The following is an 18,089-nucleotide window of genomic DNA, read 5'->3' as shown; positions in this document are numbered from 1 at the left end:
GTTTTTCCTAACATATCATTTGCATTTTTCCCTGTCTCCTAAGCAACATTTTAAGGGCTGACTGATATTCTTTTTATCTGGAAAAATATTCCTTTCCTATTGTGCCATTAAGAGAGCATTAATTTATTTCTTGTATTTCATACAAGAATGTAACCTTGGTATTCTACAAAAACAGCTCAGTACCTAACACACAGTGGGAGCAGAAATCATGGGATTAGTGAATACAGGAACAGGTACCTGTGTCCCTACTTCATGGAACAGACAAGTCTTGAGGGCGGAAGGGGAGGTTTTGAGGCTTTCCAGTCCAATGACAAAGTTTTCACCCATCAGTGGATAAATTAAAAGATAAGGACAATTATGCACTTGGGCACACAAGTATGTAGAAAAAATCATTGTAAGGCTGCCAACCATCTCTTAAGAAGGATCCTGAAACCTTGGCTCTCTTTTTCTATTGTTCTCATAAAGTAAATTTCATGTTTGTCAACTCCAAAAGCCAAGGAAACACTGAACTGTAGTCCACCTCTTCCATCTGATAGTTACTGAACCGTAGTCATTGAGCCATCTGTTTGGTGCGGGCGCTGCTGTCAGAGGCGTCGAGGATTTGGTAATGAAAAGACCCGCCGGGAGGCCTGTATAGTTGAGCTGGGAAGGTCCACATTCTTGAAACAATGACGTAACAGTTTATTGCCGTCGAGGAACGGGTAAGGAAGAGGTCAAGGTGACAGGTAAGCTGCATAGATATAAACTGTAGCCCAGGGAAGTGCAAAGAGTAGACACAGGGAACGGTGTACCTGGGCAGAGGTTTGTCCTCAGTCTCGTGCGCGCGTGGGCCGGGTGGAGACGGGGGCGGGGCCGCGCTCCCGGCGTCCCCGTGGCCCCGCCTCGGCAGTGGCGGGGAGGGGCGGCACGTGAGTGGGGCGGAGCCGGGCCGAGCGGGTGGGCCGGGGCGAAACGGAACGCGCGCATTCGCGGCTTCGTTTCCGGCCGGAGGCCTTTGCAGAGAGCCCCGCGTCCCTAGGGGGCGGCGGCGGCGGCGGCGGCGGCGAGGGCAAAGGGGGGATCCGGAAGTCAACACCATGTCGAGTCTGCACAAGAGCAGGTAAGGGCCACCGGGGGCGACCCAGGCGGACCACTCCTGGCCAGGCCGCCCCCTCTGCCTTGCAGGGCGGGACGCAGGTGCGGCCAGGAAGCGGGAGCCCAGTGTAGCGGGTCTCGGGCGCCCACTTTCCAACCTCATTGCTTGTGGGCCTGAGGGTGCCCGGAGCGGAGGCACCTCTTCTGCTCCCCGGTGTCACCCCATGTCTCTCCCTCATCCTGGACCCCGGGTTTCCCCCTTCCCCTGGTGTCTTCCTCATCCAGGGCCTCGATGCCCCGTTCTCCAGCTCCCCATCCCCTCCCCACCGTTTTTGTCCCCCTTGTTAATCCTCTGCCCCAGTACCGTCCCCTCCAAATGCTCCCTGTTCCCCTTGCCTGGTTTTTACATGGAATGCTGGAGAACCTGGATTCTCCAGTCTTTCCCTCAGGCTCAATCCCACAGCACTGGCCAAATTTTGTGAAGTCTTCAGTTTTTCTCCAGGACTCGCTTGTTCTTTAAACCTTTTGTCCTTGCCTACTGTCTAGCCCAGAGGTCTTCTAATGGTTGTATTTTTGAGCCTGGGGAGCTGCGTGCAGGTTACATAGGTCCGTTGTCTAGGGATCACATTACTCCTGGTTCTTAGTGGCACTATGGGCTGGGCCTGGCCAGCAGGAAGTGCCCAATAAATGCCAGCTCACTAAATGTTAGAAATGTGTCTAATTTCATGGTGTTTGCTTGAGAACCTCTAGAGGAATATCTCTATGTTCCTGGGTTTGGAGGAAGAAGTGATCTGTAATTCTGTAGTTCCCCTAAGGTGCCTTTGGCCAGGACCTAGGCTGAGCTTTGCTGTCTTTATGTCCTGAAGGGGTGGGAGGAACTGGTTGAAGGCTGGTGATATGAGAGCTCTGGGCTTCAGAAGTGATCACTAAGTCTGTCACTCTGGGGTTTGGATGTGCTTCATTTGCCTTCCTGTCCGACTTCTAGGATTGCAGATTTCCAGGATGTCCTGAAGGAGCCCACGATCGCTTTGGAAAAGCTTCGGGAACTCAGTTTTAGTGGTAAGCAGCAGCTTTCCACGTTCAGGGTTTCCTTAGAGCAGCATTGTGGTTGGGATGGAGGGGAAGGTGCCCAGGGCCACACCTGGTCAGTTCTAGGGCGGCCAGCCTGCCTCGTGGGGCCTTCTGCTGATTCTGGGACTCTCAGCCATCCCTGACTGCCCTGACCGCCAAGAGCAAGCCTCGGCCTTAGGATGCTTCCTGGGGTGTAAGCGGTGCTTGCTGCTGGCTGAGGGTTACTGGAGAGGATCGAATGCGGGAGCCTGGAGCGGGGAAGAGACTCAAGCCGCTTCGGGGTCTGCCTCACTCCTCAGCAAACTTCCTGTGTTGTAGAATTTGGTTAGCTGCAGAGCAGTTCCTGATTCTCTCCCAGGCTTGGGGATTACAGCTGACTCAGGCAATGGTGAACTTTGGTTAACGGTAAAATTCTAGCCTTGAGACCCTGACTTTAAGGAGCTGAACCCCAGCAGTGTTTGACTTTGCCCTCCCTGGCATGGTTAACCTTCCAGCACAGAGATTTTTGCTTATCTTTTAAAACATCCTAAGGTGTTCTGTGTGGATTCTTGTTACTGCTCTGCCCTTGTGACTTGGTCAGCAAGGAGTTCTTGTAGTTGCTTTTCTTGTCCCCATGCAGATTCTGAGGGAGGTGGGCATCAGCTCCCACTCACGGTATTAGGGGTACCGTAGCAGCAGCTGCTTTAGTGAGGCTCCTGACAGTATCGCAGGAGACGTTTGTCTTTTGTTCAAGAGTGATATTTAAACCCTGAAGATCTTGAGGGGTCATGGGGTGTGTACTGAGCTGAAGAATCTACCAGGCCTCGGGGAAGCCATTGTGCGTTGAGTTTGGGCTGTAGAGTTAAGACGGACAGACCTGTGTTGGAGTCCCCGATTGCTCTGTCATTACGGATAGGTTTCTTTATCTGGAAGGTGAGGATGAGAGTGCTAATCTTCTCTACTTACTAGGGTTGTAATGAGGGTCAAGTGAAGTAATGTCCATAAGGCACAGAGTGCTTAGCATTTATAGCTTAGTTTATATTCCGCAAATATTTACAGTGTCCCTGCTGTGTGCTGTGCCCCACGCTAGGGGCTGGGAATATGAGGCAGATTTGGTTCTTCTCTTTCGGGGGCTCACCCAGCTGTCGGTGTTACAGAGGTTAAATAAATCCGCAAACCATGTTATACAGTCCCAACTGGGCTGGATGCTATGAAGGACAGCTCATGGAGCCATTATCGTTTATAATGAGAGACCTGACTCCGACTGGGCAGAGATGGTGGTGGTGGGTAAGTGCTGCTCTGAGGAAGAAATACCAAGGATGAGAAGGCGTTATCCTCAAAAGAACGTTCCCCACAGAGGGACCTCTGGGGTGGGGGCAGGGGTCATGGAGAGAAATACACAGGATTAGCCTGTAGTCCAATGATTTTTCTGACAGGAGATGATTCTTGAGGAAGTACTTCTCACACTCCATTCCTTGCCCACTGGCTCTGAGGTGGAGGGCCGGGGGGGTCTGGGGGCTCTGGCCTGGGGCGTGACTCTTGCCTGCTGTGTCCACAGGCATCCCCTGTGAGGGCGGACTTCGGTGCCTCTGCTGGAAGGTGGGTGTGCCTGGGGTGGGGTGCCTGCTCTGCCAAATGTCCTCGGGTTCCTGCATGGCCTGCCCCCGCCCTGGCCCCTTCCCCTTCTTCTGCGCCTTTCCTTGCTTGTCCGAGGAGACTTTTCTGGGAAGTCCTGGGTTTCTTTTCCTCTTGGCATCCCCTCCAGGATTCCCTTGGGGCAGGAACACGTAGTAGTGGCAGTGAAGCTCTCTGCTTCCTGGTCCGCACAGGGCAGTAGAAGTGATGCTTAATGGGACAGAAAGAGGCCACGCTTTGCCCAAAGCTATTAGCCGAGGTGGGAGCAGAAACCCGATGTCTTGGTTTCCAGCCTCTTGAGCTCCAGGTTTCCTTATCCTTTGCGAGGGTCTCTGTGAGGATAAGCAGAGGAAAGGGTGGGTTTGGGATAAAGTGGAGAGGAAAGGGGAGGCTACCCCCAGCCCACACCTGCACGCGTGGGTTTCAGCCCATCTGGTCTTCTGGCCTTTATTAGACATTTTCCTTGAGGCCTGTCGGCCTCCACCTACTGTCTGGGGTTGGGCCCAGGAGTCGACAGAGCTTTGTTCCTCTCCCTCTGTGCAGATTCTCTTGAACTACCTCCCCTTGGAGAGAGCCTCATGGACCTCCATTCTGGCCAAGCAGAGGTGAGACCATGAGAAAGGGGGGTGACGGGAGGGCCTTCCTATCAGACAGCAGGTGGTGCTGGGCCTGCCTTGCCTCCTGTTGCTGCTTCTCTGGTCCAGGCTCCCTGGACGAGACCCTTGGGATCATCCTCTCTCCCCTTCTCTCCTGCAGGGAGCTGTATTCTCAGTTCCTGAGGGAAATGATTATCCAACCTGGCATTGCCAAGGCCAACATGGGTGTGTCCAGGGAGGATGTGACCTTTGAGGACCATGTGAGTAAGGGTCTCAGCAGGGGCCAAGGCTACAGAGTAGGGAGGGATGCAGGCTTTGGAGCCAGAAGTTCCGTCTGCCCCAGAGGACAGATGTGGCCAGTCTGGGTCCCCTCTGGACCATCCAGTACCTCCTCTCTGTGTTGGGCCGCTCAGCCCCTGGAGGCCGTTGTCTCTCCCTTCTCCTTCCCAGGCGCTGGGCCTGGTCAGGAACGTAGGCCATGAATTGGGGTCTTAGTGTGTGTGTAGAACTGAGCCAAGTCCTCTGTGTGTGCTGTGTCTCCTCGCCTCTGTTCCCTGGGGAAATTTCTGATTTTATAATTGAAGAGAGAGCAGGGCAGGAGTGAGAAGAAATGGTCTTTCTGTGGCCTGGAGGGAGCCTCATGCTCTCCTCAGATACTGAGCCCCTCCCCTTGTGCAGAAAGTGGAGATGGATGGACCCAGGCCCGTCCTCCAACGTTTAGACTTGACGATTCCGAGCAAGGTGAATTAGATTCGAAGAGACCTGATAATACAACATGCGTTCATGCAACAAGCGTTTAGTGAGCACCTGGTATATGCGGCATTTGAGACAGAAAGGGTGGTCCCTGCCCAGCAGGGGTGTCCTCAGAGCAGAACGTGATGTCGGAGGCTCCCCAAGTAGCTCACAGGCTGTCTCAGAGCCCCCGCTGGGCCTCTGCTCAGGCCCCCCCCCAGACTGGAATCTGCCTCCTGGGGCCCTGGCTGGACCTGGGACAGAGCAGCTCATCCTCTCCCCTCAGCCACTCAACCCCAACCCCGACAGCCGCTGGAACACATACTTCAAGGACAACGAGGTGCTGCTGCAAATCGACAAAGACGTCCGGTAAGCAGGGCACTGGGGGTCAGGAGCTGGCCCGTGGGACTTCTGGGGGGTTTCCCAGTCCTGTCCTTTCCCTTTGCAGCCCACGCCCACAGGCGGGTGTTTGAGGAACGGCTGGAGGCTGGTCTGGTAGGTGGGTCCAAGCCCCAGTGATGTCGGCCTATGAACGGGGCCAGTGACCGAGTCGAGTGCCTGGCTCTCCGTTCTCCCTGCCTTAGTTTCTGTCGTGCCGCAGGTGTTTATGGGTTCATTGGATCCTTCCTGCGACAGATACTGAGATCCCACTCTATGGCGAGCTCAGTGCCGAGCTCAGGGTTGAGCATGGAATTGACAGACGTGGTCCCCTTCTTAAGGAGCTTAGAACCCGGTGGGGAGGATGGTTAGACAGTCCTTCAGCAAGATGGGTCTTCCGTGTAATTAGCGTTTGTGGTCAGTGCCCTGAGGGAAGAGTTCAGGGTGCTTTAAGGGTTGGGGGGAGGCCTCGGCTGAGGTCTCAGGAGTGAGAGGCCTTGGGGGAAGAGGGAGGGAAAGACCGTGGTGGTGGGGAGCTGCCTGCGGGAAGGCCCTGAAAGCGCATGGAGGCATGTTCAGGAGCAGTGGTGGAAGCCACACTGGAAGGAGGCGGGGGTTGGACCTTGGACTTGATCCCAAGGGCATGGGGCAGTCATGCAGAGGTTTTGAGCATAGGAGTGACAGGATCAGATGAGTGGTTTTTGAAAACTTGTGAGCCTCAGTGTGTGCCTGGGCGTGCTTTTCCGCTTGGCAGAGAGACGTGGAAACGCGCTCCTGCTTCCTGTGGGGTTGGCATGTCTGGCAGTGGGTGGGATCTCCCACAAGGCTGTGTGAGGAGCTGGAAGGGAGGCCTCCCTGCAGTGGGGCTGAGTGGTTGGAGCTAGAGATCTGCAGTCAGTTTGCCGGGTTTCAGTTCCGCTTTCACCGGGTGCCGGCCGTGTTTCCGGGCCCTCGTGGCCCTGGGCGCTGCTCCTCTGTCCGTGCTCAGCTTGTCCGGCCCCATCTTCAGATGGCCTCAGGTGGACACCCAGCCCAGCGTGGCTCAGCCAGGATGCAAAAGAGGGTCTTGCCTCCTGCATTCTCAGGGTGGAGTTGGGGCGGCCTCTGTGCACGAGGCGTCTTAACAGTTTGCGTCAAGAACCATGTCTTGAACCCGGTTCTAGAGAAACAGGTTCTGTCTCACACTGGTAGCGATTGTAGCATGTCATTCAGTGTTTTTTGGGGGGCAAATTTGCAACGTGCTGGGTGTAAGAAGTCTGGAAAGCGTGCCTGTGCTGCAGTAACGTGCACGAGAAAAACTTTACCTGTTGAAGTGACGCAGTGATGTGGGTCCATTATATCTCAGTAAAACTGGAAACGAAACGAAACCAAACCTGTGTGATCGCATCGTAGAGACGGTCTCCCACCTTGTTTTCCTCTCCCTCTGTCCTGGACATCTTCCTGTGTCAGCTGTATACTATCCTGTTACACAACGTGCAGCATAACCATTTTAGTTAAGTTAGTTTATCAACATAACCATTTTAAACCACACTGCACTGAACACCCTATATGTATTAGATAATTTTTTTTTTTAGATAAATACTTTTGACATGGAAAGATGGTTGTGGTTAAAGAGAAGAGTTGGATTATAAGACCATAAGGACACTTAAAATTTTATATGTGTGTGTATCTATATGGAAATACAAATCAGAATGTGGGTATATTAGGGACACGTGGATGGCTCAGTCAGTTAAACATCTGACTCTTGGTTTTGGGTCAGGTCGTGATCTCGTGGTTCGTGGGTTCAAGCCCCGCGTTGGGCTCTGTGCTGATGGCTCAGAGCCTGGAACCTGCTTTGGATTCTGTGTCTCCCTCTCTCTCTGTCCCTCCCCCGGCTGCACTCTGTTTCTCTCTGTCTCAAAAATGAATAAATGTTAAAAAAAACAACAACAACAACTAAATTCTTAAAAGTAAAATGTTACAGGGGCGTGTGGGTGGCTTAGTCAGTTGTGTTCGATTCTTGATTTTGGCTCAGGTCATGATCTTGCAGTTCATGAGTTCAAGCCCTGCATTGGGCTCTGTGCTGATGGTGTGGAGCCTGCTTTAGATTCTCTGCCTCCCTCTCTCTCTCTCTCCACCTCCCCTGCTTGCTTTCTATGTCTCCCCCTCCCCCAAAAATGTTACTAATTTTTTAAAATTTATTTTTTTATTCTTGAGAGAGAGAGAGAGGGCAGGGGAGGGGCAGAGAGAGAGAGGAAGACAGAGAATCTAAAGTGGGCTCTGCTCTGACAGCAGAGAGCCCGATGCAGGGCTCGAACTCACCAATGGTGAGATCATGACCTGAGCTGAGCCGAAGTCAGATGCTTAACCACCTGAGCCACCTGGGCGCCCCAAATGTTACTAATTTTTTAAAAAACACAAAAAATGCCTTTTGGAATAGTGGAGCACCCGGCAACAGAGTGCTGATGAAATGCTCCTAACTTTCATCCTGAGTAACAGTGCTCTCTCCTGTTCCCTCTTGACAGGAGGTTGTGCCCAGATATATCTTTCTTCCAGAGAGCCACCGAGTACCCCTGCCTCCTTATCCTGGACCCCCAGAATGAGTTTGAGACCCTTCGTAAACGGGTGGAACAGACGACGCTGAAATCGCAGACAGTGGCCCGGAACCGGAGCGGAGTCACAAATGTGAGAGCCAGCCCGGGGGCCCCAGGGATGCCCCGTGACAACCTTTTCCTTCCTGCTTCCCTCAGAGCACTGGCCACCGGCCGTCTGCCCTGACAGCTACCCAAAGCGACCTTGGTCCTGCCAGGTCCACCTCTGGGGCTCTTCTGCAAGTCAGCTATCAAAGTCTGGGGGTGTGGGGGGCCGGGGGAAGGTCCTCCCGTGTGCTGAAGGAGCAGCAGGGGAGATGGCTCTTGAAAAAGCGATTACACGCTGATGAGAACGTGTGGGAACAGTGAGGCAGTGAGGAGTTGACCTGGCTTTGGTGTCCCGGAAGACTTCCCCGAGGAGGTGACATTTCAGCTAAGAGGCCAGGAATTAGCAGGAAAGTGTGTTCCAGGTGGGGAGGAGGGCATAGTGGAGGCCTCAGGCAGGAGTGAGTGTGGTGTGTTCAGGGAATAGCAGAGTCCAGCCAGGCAAGAGGGGGGCATCGCCAGAGGATGCTGGCAAGGTCAGCGGCCATGAGGCCACCTAGGGACTTCTGAGCAAAGCGGGGACGTGATTCCGGTCTGCTTTTGTGAAGGATTGCTGTGGGCAGTTGCCGTGGGGGTGTTGGAAGGGCAGGAATGGAGGATGGGAGGCGGCCGCACTGTCCAGGCACAGGCAGGTGGGGGCCGGGGTGAAATGTGGGTAGACTTGAGAGATCAGGAGCTAGAATTGCTAGGGCTTATGCTGGCCAAGTCACACGGAGCGTTTGAATCCCAGTCTTCTAGCAGATTCCTGTAACTCTGAGAAGCAGCCTGTAGCCAAATGAAGCGTATTACCTTCTTCCTGAACTTACACCTATGTTTGACATGGAACTCCCGCTTTTTCCTCAAAACTTTTCATTGTCCTCCAACAGTAGAAAAATCCTTCTCTGTAACTTCCAACAGACTCGTGACATATGATACTGCAGAAGCTTTCTTCCCTCAGGTAGAATGGCTGATCACATCTCTGTGTCTCTCGGATAGCAGCCATTTTCTGCTGCAGGGGTGACACGGGCAGTTAACAGCTGATCCCAGGGGCCCATGTGCCCGGGACAGAGTGACATGTGCCAGGGGGTGCAGAATGCTTGGCTGGCCACGTGGGCGACCCTACTTGCCGCTGATGTCCTGGCTACAGGGCAAGGTGCGGACCTGGCTTCACTCATTTCACTGCAGTAATTGGGGTCTGAGAGCAGAGCTCTTCCCCATTTTAGGTCTTGATCTGGTCCTGGTGGCAGAGAACCTGACCAGAAGCTGCATCCCTAGACCTGGGGACCTGCGGTTGGGCCATTCAGTTCAAGTTGAACATCTGTTTGACTTCGGGGGAAGTAACACCAGCCTCACCTTCCTGGGCCTCCACCTTCTCCCCTGTAAACTGGGCAGGATCATTTCCACCATGCTGGCTTTTGAATCACCAGGAGGTTGAAATGAGGTCACGGCTCTGCAGATTTTGGGAAGGCTGCAAGGCATTTCTCTGAGGCCTGGGCTGCAGGCTATGGAGTCAGCCAGTCTGGGCTCAAGTCCTACTGTCACCACATAGTGCGAGACTTTGGTGAGTGACCTAACGTTTCTGAGCCTCGGTTTCCTCGTCTTCAAAATGATGTTGAGCAGGTATTCTAGATTGTTCAGAGGACTTCATGGAGGAATGCTTGCAGAGCACGGTCTTGCCCATGGAAAGCTGTCAGTGAATGTTAGCGATGTGTGCGTGTGAGCGCACATGTACACACGTGTATATGTTTGCACGTGTGTGTATGACGGGGGAGGGACTTTGTCTTCAGGATCCTGTGCTTCCCGGGTGGCTTCATGCGCTGGCCCTGCCTGCGTTTGCCCGCAGCTTTCTCACACAGGGAACCCCCGGCACCTGGATCTTTGCGGCGCCCCTGGGGGCTCCTGCCAGCACCGCTGTTGGAGACCTCTGCTCTGTCGCAGGAGGATCCCTCTTCAGCAGGGATCCCTCTTCTGTTTATCTCCCAACTTTTTCTTAATGAAAAATGTGAAACGTTCGCAAAAGTTGAAGGAAGAGTACGATTCCCAACTGTATACTTTCCACCTAGATTCAACAGTTGTGAATGTTCTGCCATATTTGTGGGCGTATTGTATGTAGAGAGAGTAAGTTGCACACGCCCCGACCCTTCATCCGCGAGTACTCTTATGGGCGTCTCCTGGGAAGGAGAACATCCTCCTTTGCCACCATCCTCACATACGAAAATTAACAATAATTCCACAGTAACACCCAACTTCCAGCCCGTGATCGGATGTCCTCAGTTGTGCCAAGAATATTTTAGTTAGTTGACTTTGCATCCGAGACCCATTAAGGTGTATGTGTGGGATTGAGATGTTATATTTCATCAGTCTCTCGATCTCAGGGAGGCCTCCACTTCCGCCCCCCTCCCCCACAGCCTTTGACTTTCTGAAGGATCTTGGCCAGTTGTCTGTTTTTGACACAGTTACAGGTTTTTTAAAAAGTAAGGAATAACTTACATGTAGTAAAATGCACAGATCTCAAGTACGCAACTAGATGAACTTTTAGTTACGTATACGCCCAGTCAAGACACTGAATGTTTCCATCATCCAGAAAGTTCCTTCATGCCCCTTCCCAGTCAGTACCCCTCACCTCAGAGGTAAGCGCTGTTCTGGTTTTTAGCACCATAAATTGGGCTTCGGCCCCGCTGCCTTGTGGAATACCCCACATTCTGGGTTTGTCTGCCTGTTTCTCCCTGTGGCGTTGGATGCGTTCCGCTGTGCTGTGTATTCCCCATAAGCTGGAAGTTGAGTCTTGCCTGAACGGCAAACATTTCTGGCGGGAACGCGTTATCTCTACCGTCGCCGCCTTACCGGCTCCTCCCCTCTTTCCCCAGATGTGCTCCCCACACAAGAACTCCACGCCCTCTTCCCTGAACGAGTATGAGGTGCTGCCCAACGGCTGCGAGGCCCACTGGGAGGTGGTGGAGCGCATCCTGTTCATCTACGCCAAGCTCAATCCCGGCATCGCTTACGTGCAGGGCATGAACGAGATCGTGGGGCCCCTCTACTATACCTTTGCCACCGACCCCAACAGCGAGTGGAAAGGTAAAAGGCCTCTTGGCTGCCCGCATCCCTCATGCGGCTCCCTAGAGAGAGGGGCCCAGGAAATCCTGGCTAATGGGCCTCGTGAGGCGCTGCGACTCGCGCCCCACCTCTGGGCCTCTTCTTCCCTCTGTCAGAGGTGAGAGGTTAGCCTGGATCATCTCTGAGGTCCTTTCCAGTTCAGGCCTTCTAGGATGTGGGGAGTGTGTTGAGCTCTCAGCGTGGGTAACGGAAGTTCTGATAAAGGAGATGACGGGTACATTCCGGAAGCTGAATGACAAGGCTTCAAGTAAATGGTTTGAAAAGTGTCCTCAGAAGAGCATGTAATCAGTTACTAAGTGAAATGCACAGTGTTGCCTGAAGGTGTGAGAAGAAAGACGTGGTGTCCTTAGTCTGGGGGCGGAGCGTGGTCAAGGATAGAGGAGGGCCCGGGCCGGACCAGGAGGGTGGGCGGCCCAGAGGAGCTCAGAGGCAAAGGGGGAGACGTCGTGCACGGGAGAGGTGGGGTGCGACGCGGGAGGGCATCAGTTCCCTTGCAGCTGACCCCCCTTCCCCCACCCATCGCCAGAGCACGCCGAGGCGGACACCTTTTTCTGCTTCACCAACCTCATGGCTGAGATCCGGGACAACTTCATCAAGAGCCTGGATGACTCACAGTGTGGCATCACCTACAAGATGGAAAAGGTGTACTCCACCTTGAAGGATAAAGACATGGAACTCTACCTGAAACTGGTGAGGACCACGGGGCCAAGGCAGACGGACAGGAAGGGGCACAGATAGCAGGCCTCCTCAGCACCCCAGGCCCGGGGCAAGTTCTGGCTTGAGTCCAGGAATGGAGAGTGGCTGCTCCCGCTGGGGAGTGCTGGCCTGAAAGCTGGGGCTTGACCGGGAGACCAAGTCAGCAGTTGACGTGGGAGCCTAGCAGGCTGGACACAAAGAGGAAGTTGATAGGGTGCCTGTCGTGGGCCAGGCATGATGCAGTGTGTTCACTGTAGACTGAATGACTTTAGCTTGGTAGCAGTCCTCTGAGAAACAAAGTGCAAGCTTCATTTTTATTTTTATTTATTTATTTTTAAGACGTTCACTTATTTTTGAGAGGGAAAACACAAGCTGGGGGGAGAGGGCAGAGATAGAGAGAGGGAGACAGAGGATCCGAAGCAGGCTCTGTGCTGACAGCAGCGAGCCTGATGTGGGGCTTGAACCCATGGACTGCGAGATCATGATCTGAGCTGAAGTGGGACGCTCAACTGACTGAGCCACCCAGGCGCCTCTGAACTCCATTTAAAAAAAAAATTTTTTTAATGTTTATTTTTGAGAGAGAGACAGAATGTGAGCAGGGGAGGGGCAGAGAGAGAGGGAGATACAGAATCCAAAGCAGGCTTCAGGCTCTGACCCGTCAGCACAGAGCTGTATGTGGGACGTGAGATCTCACGAACCATGAGATCATGACCTGAGCCGAAGTGGGACGCTTAACTGACTGAACCACCCAGGCGCCCCTGAACTTCATTTTTAAAAATTAAAAATAATCTAAAAAGTTCTTGGAGTGTCATTCCCTATTTATTTCGGAAAACAGTTTTGTGAAAAGAAACTATATAAAAACAATTTTGTGAACAAGAAAATACATATAAACAGATCCCTTTAAACAGATTTGGAATTATGTTTTTGTTATTTTGTAACATGGTTTTTCAGTTAGTAATACTCACTGGCTGACCAGACGGCTCATCTCTATGGGGAGTAATGTCTTACAAGATGTTGTACGGAGAGTAAATAAATGAAATAATATATTTCACATGTGAAGCACAAGGCTGGGCTTATCATAAGTGCCCCATAATAGTCTATCCATAAATCCAGGGTTATAATCCGTACTGCATTTTAAAAAAAATTTTTTTGGGGGCGCCTGGGTGGCGCAGTCGGTTAAGCGTCCGACTTCAGCTCAGGTCACAATCTCACGGTCCGTGAGTTCGAGCCCCACGTCGGGCTCTGGGCTGATGGCTCAGAGCCTGGAGCCTGTTTCAGATTCTGTGTCTCCCTCTCTCTCTGCCCCTCCCCCGTTCATGCTCTGTCTCTCTCTGTCTCAAAAATAAATAAACGTTAAAAAAAAAAAATTAAAAAAAAAAATTTTGTTTTATTATTTATTTTTGAGAGAGACAGAGACAGAATGCAAGTGGGTTGGGGCAGAGAGAGGGAGACACAGAATCCGAAGCAGGCTCCAGGCTCTGAGCTGTCAGCACAGAGCCTGGTGCGGAGCTTGAACTCACAAGCTGTGAGATCATGACCTGAGCTGAAGTTGGACGCCCAACCAACTGAGCCACCCAGGCGCCCCCATACTGCATTTTAAAAGAATCTGAGCCATTTGTAAATCTAGAGAGCTTACATAAAAGCACGGATTTCTGGCTCCTCTTGAAAAATCGAAGATCTGACAGCACCGGCCGGCCGCAACAGCAGCCGTCCCTCTGGCCGAGCCCGGCTCTCCGGGCGGCCCCAGTGCCGTCCCCCCCCCGCCCCCCCCACAGCATGCCCGGCGCAGATGCGCGGCCAGTGTGATAGGCCACATGACACTGCACGGCAGCTGACCGCCATGCCCACGCCTTGTCTCCCCAGCAAGAGCAGAACATCAAGCCCCAGTTCTTTGCCTTCCGCTGGCTGACACTGCTGCTGTCCCAGGAGTTCTTGCTGCCTGACGTCATCCGTATCTGGGACTCCCTCTTCGCCGACGACAACCGCTTCGACTTCCTCCTCCTGGTGTGCTGTGCCATGCTCATGTGAGTAGACCGCGAGCAGAGGGCCGGGGCTGCTCGTGGGGAGTGAGCCTCTGGATTTCTCGGGCGGGTGTCACACTGCGGGTGGTAAGGCGGGAGCAGGAAGGGGCCTGCTGGGCCCGCGCTCGGTGGCCCAGGGCTCTAGCGCTTTGCTGCTGTGTTCTTTTTTTTTTTTTTTTTTAAGTTTATTTATTTTGAGAGCGAGAGCGAGCATGTATGCGCATGACAGGTGAGGGGCAGAGAGAGGGAGAGAAATAGAGAGAGAGGGAGAGAGGGAGAATCCCAAGCAGGCTCTGTGCTGTGAGCGCAGAGCCTGACTCAGGGCCTGATCTCACCAATGGTGAGATTACGACCTGAGCTGAAATCAAGAGTCTGCCGCTTAACTGAGCCACCCAGGTGCCCCTCTGCGTGTTTTCCTTAGACTGATCCGGGAGCAGCTGCTGGAAGGGGACTTCACCGTAAACATGCGGCTCCTGCAGGTAATGAGGTTCGGGGGGCCCAGCTCAGGCTCTGGTTGTGAGGCAGGTACTTACCAAGCACCCACTGCTGCCAGCCGCTGTTTCAGGCTGGGGTCAGGAACAGGGCAGAAGAGTCCAGACTCCTGAGGCAGATCTGGGTTAGGATCTGGGTTTGAATTCTGGTCCTGCCACTTGAGTGGTGTCGCCTTGAGTGAATGACTTGGCGTCCCTGACCCAAATGTTCTACCTGAGTTCATCTTACCTGGGGCCCGGCGGCGCCCGGTACATTGTGGTGCTTGTTGGTGAAAGCGCTGAGACCTGGGGGAGGAGGTTGGGGTGCAGTGGTTCAGAACGTAGGCTCAAGAGTAAACAGCTCTGGGTTCACATCTTTGTTCTGCTGTGGTAGTCATGTGACCCGAGCCAAGCGATCACCTCTCCAGGCCTCAGTGTCTCCAGTGCCTGGCCTGGGGTTGGTTTTCAGTAATTTGACCAGGTCTGTAAAATGGACACAGTCACAGTAACTTTCTCACCAGACTGATGAGGTGACCCACTGAGCTAATGCATGAGCAGCATCTGGTCCACCACCAGGCTCGGGATGAACAGTGCTTGGGATTCGATGGCAGGAGGGAGGGGAGGGAGGGTGGCCCGAGTCCTAAGGAAGGGGCTGTGGCACTGGTCGGTGCTGATTGGGTCGGGTAAGCTAGTGCTGCAGCGGGTGTAGCGTTAGCAAAGGTTTGGGCGACATGCAGGTGTCTTTGGCCTGTGGCCCCTGTCCCTCCGGCCCGGGGCCCAGCATGGTGACAGGGCCCAGTGGGAAGGAAGGGCATGTAGTGGTGAAAGGTGAGCTGACTTAAGAGGCATGTTGTTGACCTTCCCCCTGCCCAGGATTACCCCATCACAGATGTCTGCCAGATCCTTCAGAAAGCCAAGGAACTCCAAGACTCCAAGTAGCCTCCTGGCAAGAGGCCCAGGTTTGGGAGAGAAGACACCGACCCCTGTGCCCTGGCTTCTGGGACACGCAGAAGCCTGTGGGATCCCAGCCAGCCTGAGGGGAAACTGCAGGATTGGCCCACTCCAGGCCTCCTCACCCGGCTCCCTCCCCCTCGGCCGCTCCCGCTGGGGGCACACTGTGCCATGTTCCTTCCTATCCATGCAGCCCTAGCTCTCTCCCTGCTCTTCATCCTGGGGACCTTTTGCCCAGGCTGCCGAGCAAGGCTGGAGCTCATGGGGTGGTTTTCCGGGGCTGGGGCACACTGGGGGCACTGGGGGCCGGCAAGGGTCCTTCCCTGCCTCTGCTCGGCTGCTCCCTTCCTGTTCTCCTGCTCTGGTCTTCTGGGCTCTGGTCTCGGGAGGTGCTTGGCAAATGAGCCAGAAACCACTTCTTCTGGGGGTTGGTGCTTAGGCTTCTCCATGGGGAAGGTGACACTGTGAAGGAGCTAAGAAGCTGCCAGGCCCAGGTCAAACTCTCTGTCCCTCTCCCCGCGAGTGTGTGTTTCTGTCTATAGTCCTTCCTGGGTGGGCGTGTGTGTGTCTCTTCATCTCCCGGGTGTCTGCTGCTCCTGTGTGGTGTGTGTGTGTGTGTGTCCATGTGTATATGACGGGGGTGGGGTGTCTTTGGTCCCTCGAGGGCTCTTTCTCCTCCCCTTCTCCCTCTGCCTCTTTCACAGAGGGGGTGTGTGACTCACTCTTGCTCTGTCTGCCCCTCTGTTGTTCTTCCTCTGCCCTTCTCTCTTGGGGTGCCTTATCCCCAGCTCTTCCCCCTCCTCCCCTCCACGAACCCCAGAAACAGAATGAGGAGTCTGGCTCAGCAAAATCCCTGGGGGTCAACCTTGGCCTTTGCACCCTGTTCACATTCCCAGCCCTGGGCCCCCAGGTCGCACAGACGGGGAGGGAGTCCACAGTGCCTCAGCGCAGGGTCCTGAATTGACTCCCAACAGAAATGTTGGAAACCAAAAGCTGCTGGGAAATGATGGCCCGCAAGGCTTTGGGCCCCTTACCCTCCTTTCTGCCCAGGGGATGGAGGAAGGAGAAGAGGGAGAGCTGGGGCTTCCAGAGATTCCCCCAAAAGGCCCTTCTCTCCCAGAGGAAAAGGACCTGAAAGCGATAGTGTACCAGGGGTTGGGATCCAAATGTTTCAGAAGAGTCGTCATTCTTGTGGCTCCCAGGTCCTAGCCCAGGGCAGTGAGTCCCATAAAGGGCAAGTGGGACCAATGGGAGTCTCCCTGGGCCAGGTGTAGCTGAGCTTAAAGGCCCTGGATCCTCTTGGTGCCAGGAGAGCCATGTCTCCCCCAGGCAGGCTGAAGGAGGTGCTGGCCCTTCCCTGGTCACCTGCTTGGGCTGTTCCCAGGATCTGGGGCAGGGCCACTCGGAGCAGGAGCAGCTGGCTACTCTTGCCGCGGGGCTGTGGGAGGAGTGGGCACGTTCTGACCAAGGCCCGCCCTCCTGTGAGGAGACAGGTGGTTTGGATCTGGAAGGCTGGGCGATACAGCAAGCGGCCTCCGCCTCAGACTGGCCAGCAGTGGCCCTTTTGTCCCCAAAGCCTTCCCGAGTCCGGCAGCCAGGACTTTGTGCTGCCTTCCCGGGCCCGGCTGTGGGGCCCAGGAAGAGCTGTCCCCAAGTGGCTCCTGTACCAGGCTGTACCTTGGATGCTGCTGGGACTTTACGCACTTGCCTTTTTGCCGCCACCCCTCCCAACATACAGTACTTGGGAGATTTTTTTACTGTATTTATTCAGACTCCTAGTTATTTATTGCAGACTGGCAAGTGCTTGGTTTGGGGATGAAGGGTGGGGCTGGGAAAGTATACAAGCAGTTGGAGGTCTTCCTGACCTTCCAAGGTCAGAGTCAGCATCCTCTCCACCTGTCTGTGGGACCTTCCTGGTTTTCCAGCAGGTTCTGGCTGGGAGGGCTCTGAGCTCTGTACTGCAACTGAGTGTAAGGGATACAACAGGGTGGGTGTCGTCTCCAGACTGCAAGACCCCAGCATGGCACAGAGACCCTGCTTCCCACCAGCCTGGCTCAGCCTCTTCCCAGAACTGGTCAGCTGGTGGTTCAGTCCCAACTTTGAGCCCTTCCACAGCCTGAGGCCTGGGCCACAGCCTGGGGCCCAGCAGCCTGCTCAGGACACCTGATGCATTCCCTCTTGCCTGTCCCCCGCCTACCCTCCTGGGGCCATACTACTTGAGTCACTGCGTCTGATTTGCCTCAGTGGCAGACTTCGGTCCAGTGCTCTTTCCTTGACCTTGGGATGAGGATCGGGAGCACAGGGACCATGTCCAGATTACAAGGCGCTCCCCAGTGGGATACTGCCTGAGGAAGGGACAGACCCTTGGTGATTTCCCCTCCCCAGATTCTCAAGGGAGGTGCCTTGAGAGCCAGCATGCCCAGGGCTTCCTGGTTGGGAGCTGCCCCCAGGACTTTGGACACTTAGAGATTGGGCTGTAAGAATTCTGCAGGTCTCACTCCAGGGTCAGAATGGAAGTCTGCTTTTGTTTTTTTCCATCTGTTTTATTCCTTGAATCAATGCTGTTGATGACAAGTTGTCTTTAATAAATCATGTGTTCTTTGCATTGGGCATTGGTGCTGTGATGGGCTGACACCTTTGAGGCCTCAGGGGAAATCTGAGTGGGGGTGGAGCAAGAGGCTCTTGAAAGTGGGCAGAGAACAAGGCCAGGAACCT

General features: G+C 54.1%; 1 protein-coding gene across 2 annotated transcripts; it reads left to right on the top strand.

Annotated features, from left to right (window-relative positions):
* The first annotated feature begins 990 nt into the window (after positions 1-990).
* Positions 991-17,979, top strand: TBC1D13 (TBC1 domain family member 13). Of its 2 annotated transcripts, XM_047831500.1 has the most exons (12): positions 991-1,099; positions 2,060-2,133; positions 3,683-3,723; positions 4,303-4,364; positions 4,516-4,615; positions 5,374-5,456; positions 7,970-8,129; positions 10,987-11,197; positions 11,763-11,926; positions 13,796-13,956; positions 14,375-14,432; positions 15,297-17,979. In XM_047831500.1, exons 1-12 carry the CDS (start codon positions 1,077-1,079, stop codon positions 15,360-15,362), a joined length of 1,203 nt encoding a protein of 400 aa, XP_047687456.1. In that variant the 5' UTR covers positions 991-1,076; the 3' UTR covers positions 15,363-17,979. The 2 variants fall into 2 exon arrangements, with proteins under 2 accessions (XP_047687456.1, XP_047687457.1); XM_047831501.1 differs by lacking the exon at positions 3,683-3,723 and having other exon boundaries at positions 1,037-1,099.
* The last annotated feature ends 110 nt before the right edge of the window (positions 17,980-18,089 follow it).

This window comes from Prionailurus viverrinus, chromosome D4, assembly GCF_022837055.1.
Source record: "Prionailurus viverrinus isolate Anna chromosome D4, UM_Priviv_1.0, whole genome shotgun sequence".
In the NCBI taxonomy this organism is placed as follows: Eukaryota; Metazoa; Chordata; class Mammalia; order Carnivora; family Felidae; genus Prionailurus; species Prionailurus viverrinus.
This window is presented reverse-complemented; position numbering and strand designations above follow the sequence as displayed.

What these genes read in the sequence shown, in the direction of transcription:
- TBC1D13 (XM_047831500.1), top strand. Translation starts at nt 1,077, where the DNA reads ATGTCGAGTCTGCACAAGAGCAG. An exon ending in ACCGGAGCGGAGTCACAAAT is followed by an intron (nt 8,130 to 10,986) that starts GTGAGAGCCAGC and finishes CTCTTTCCCCAG; the next exon opens with ATGTGCTCCCCACACAAGAA. An exon ending in CCCCAACAGCGAGTGGAAAG is followed by an intron (nt 11,198 to 11,762) that starts GTAAAAGGCCTC and finishes ACCCATCGCCAG; the next exon opens with AGCACGCCGAGGCGGACACC.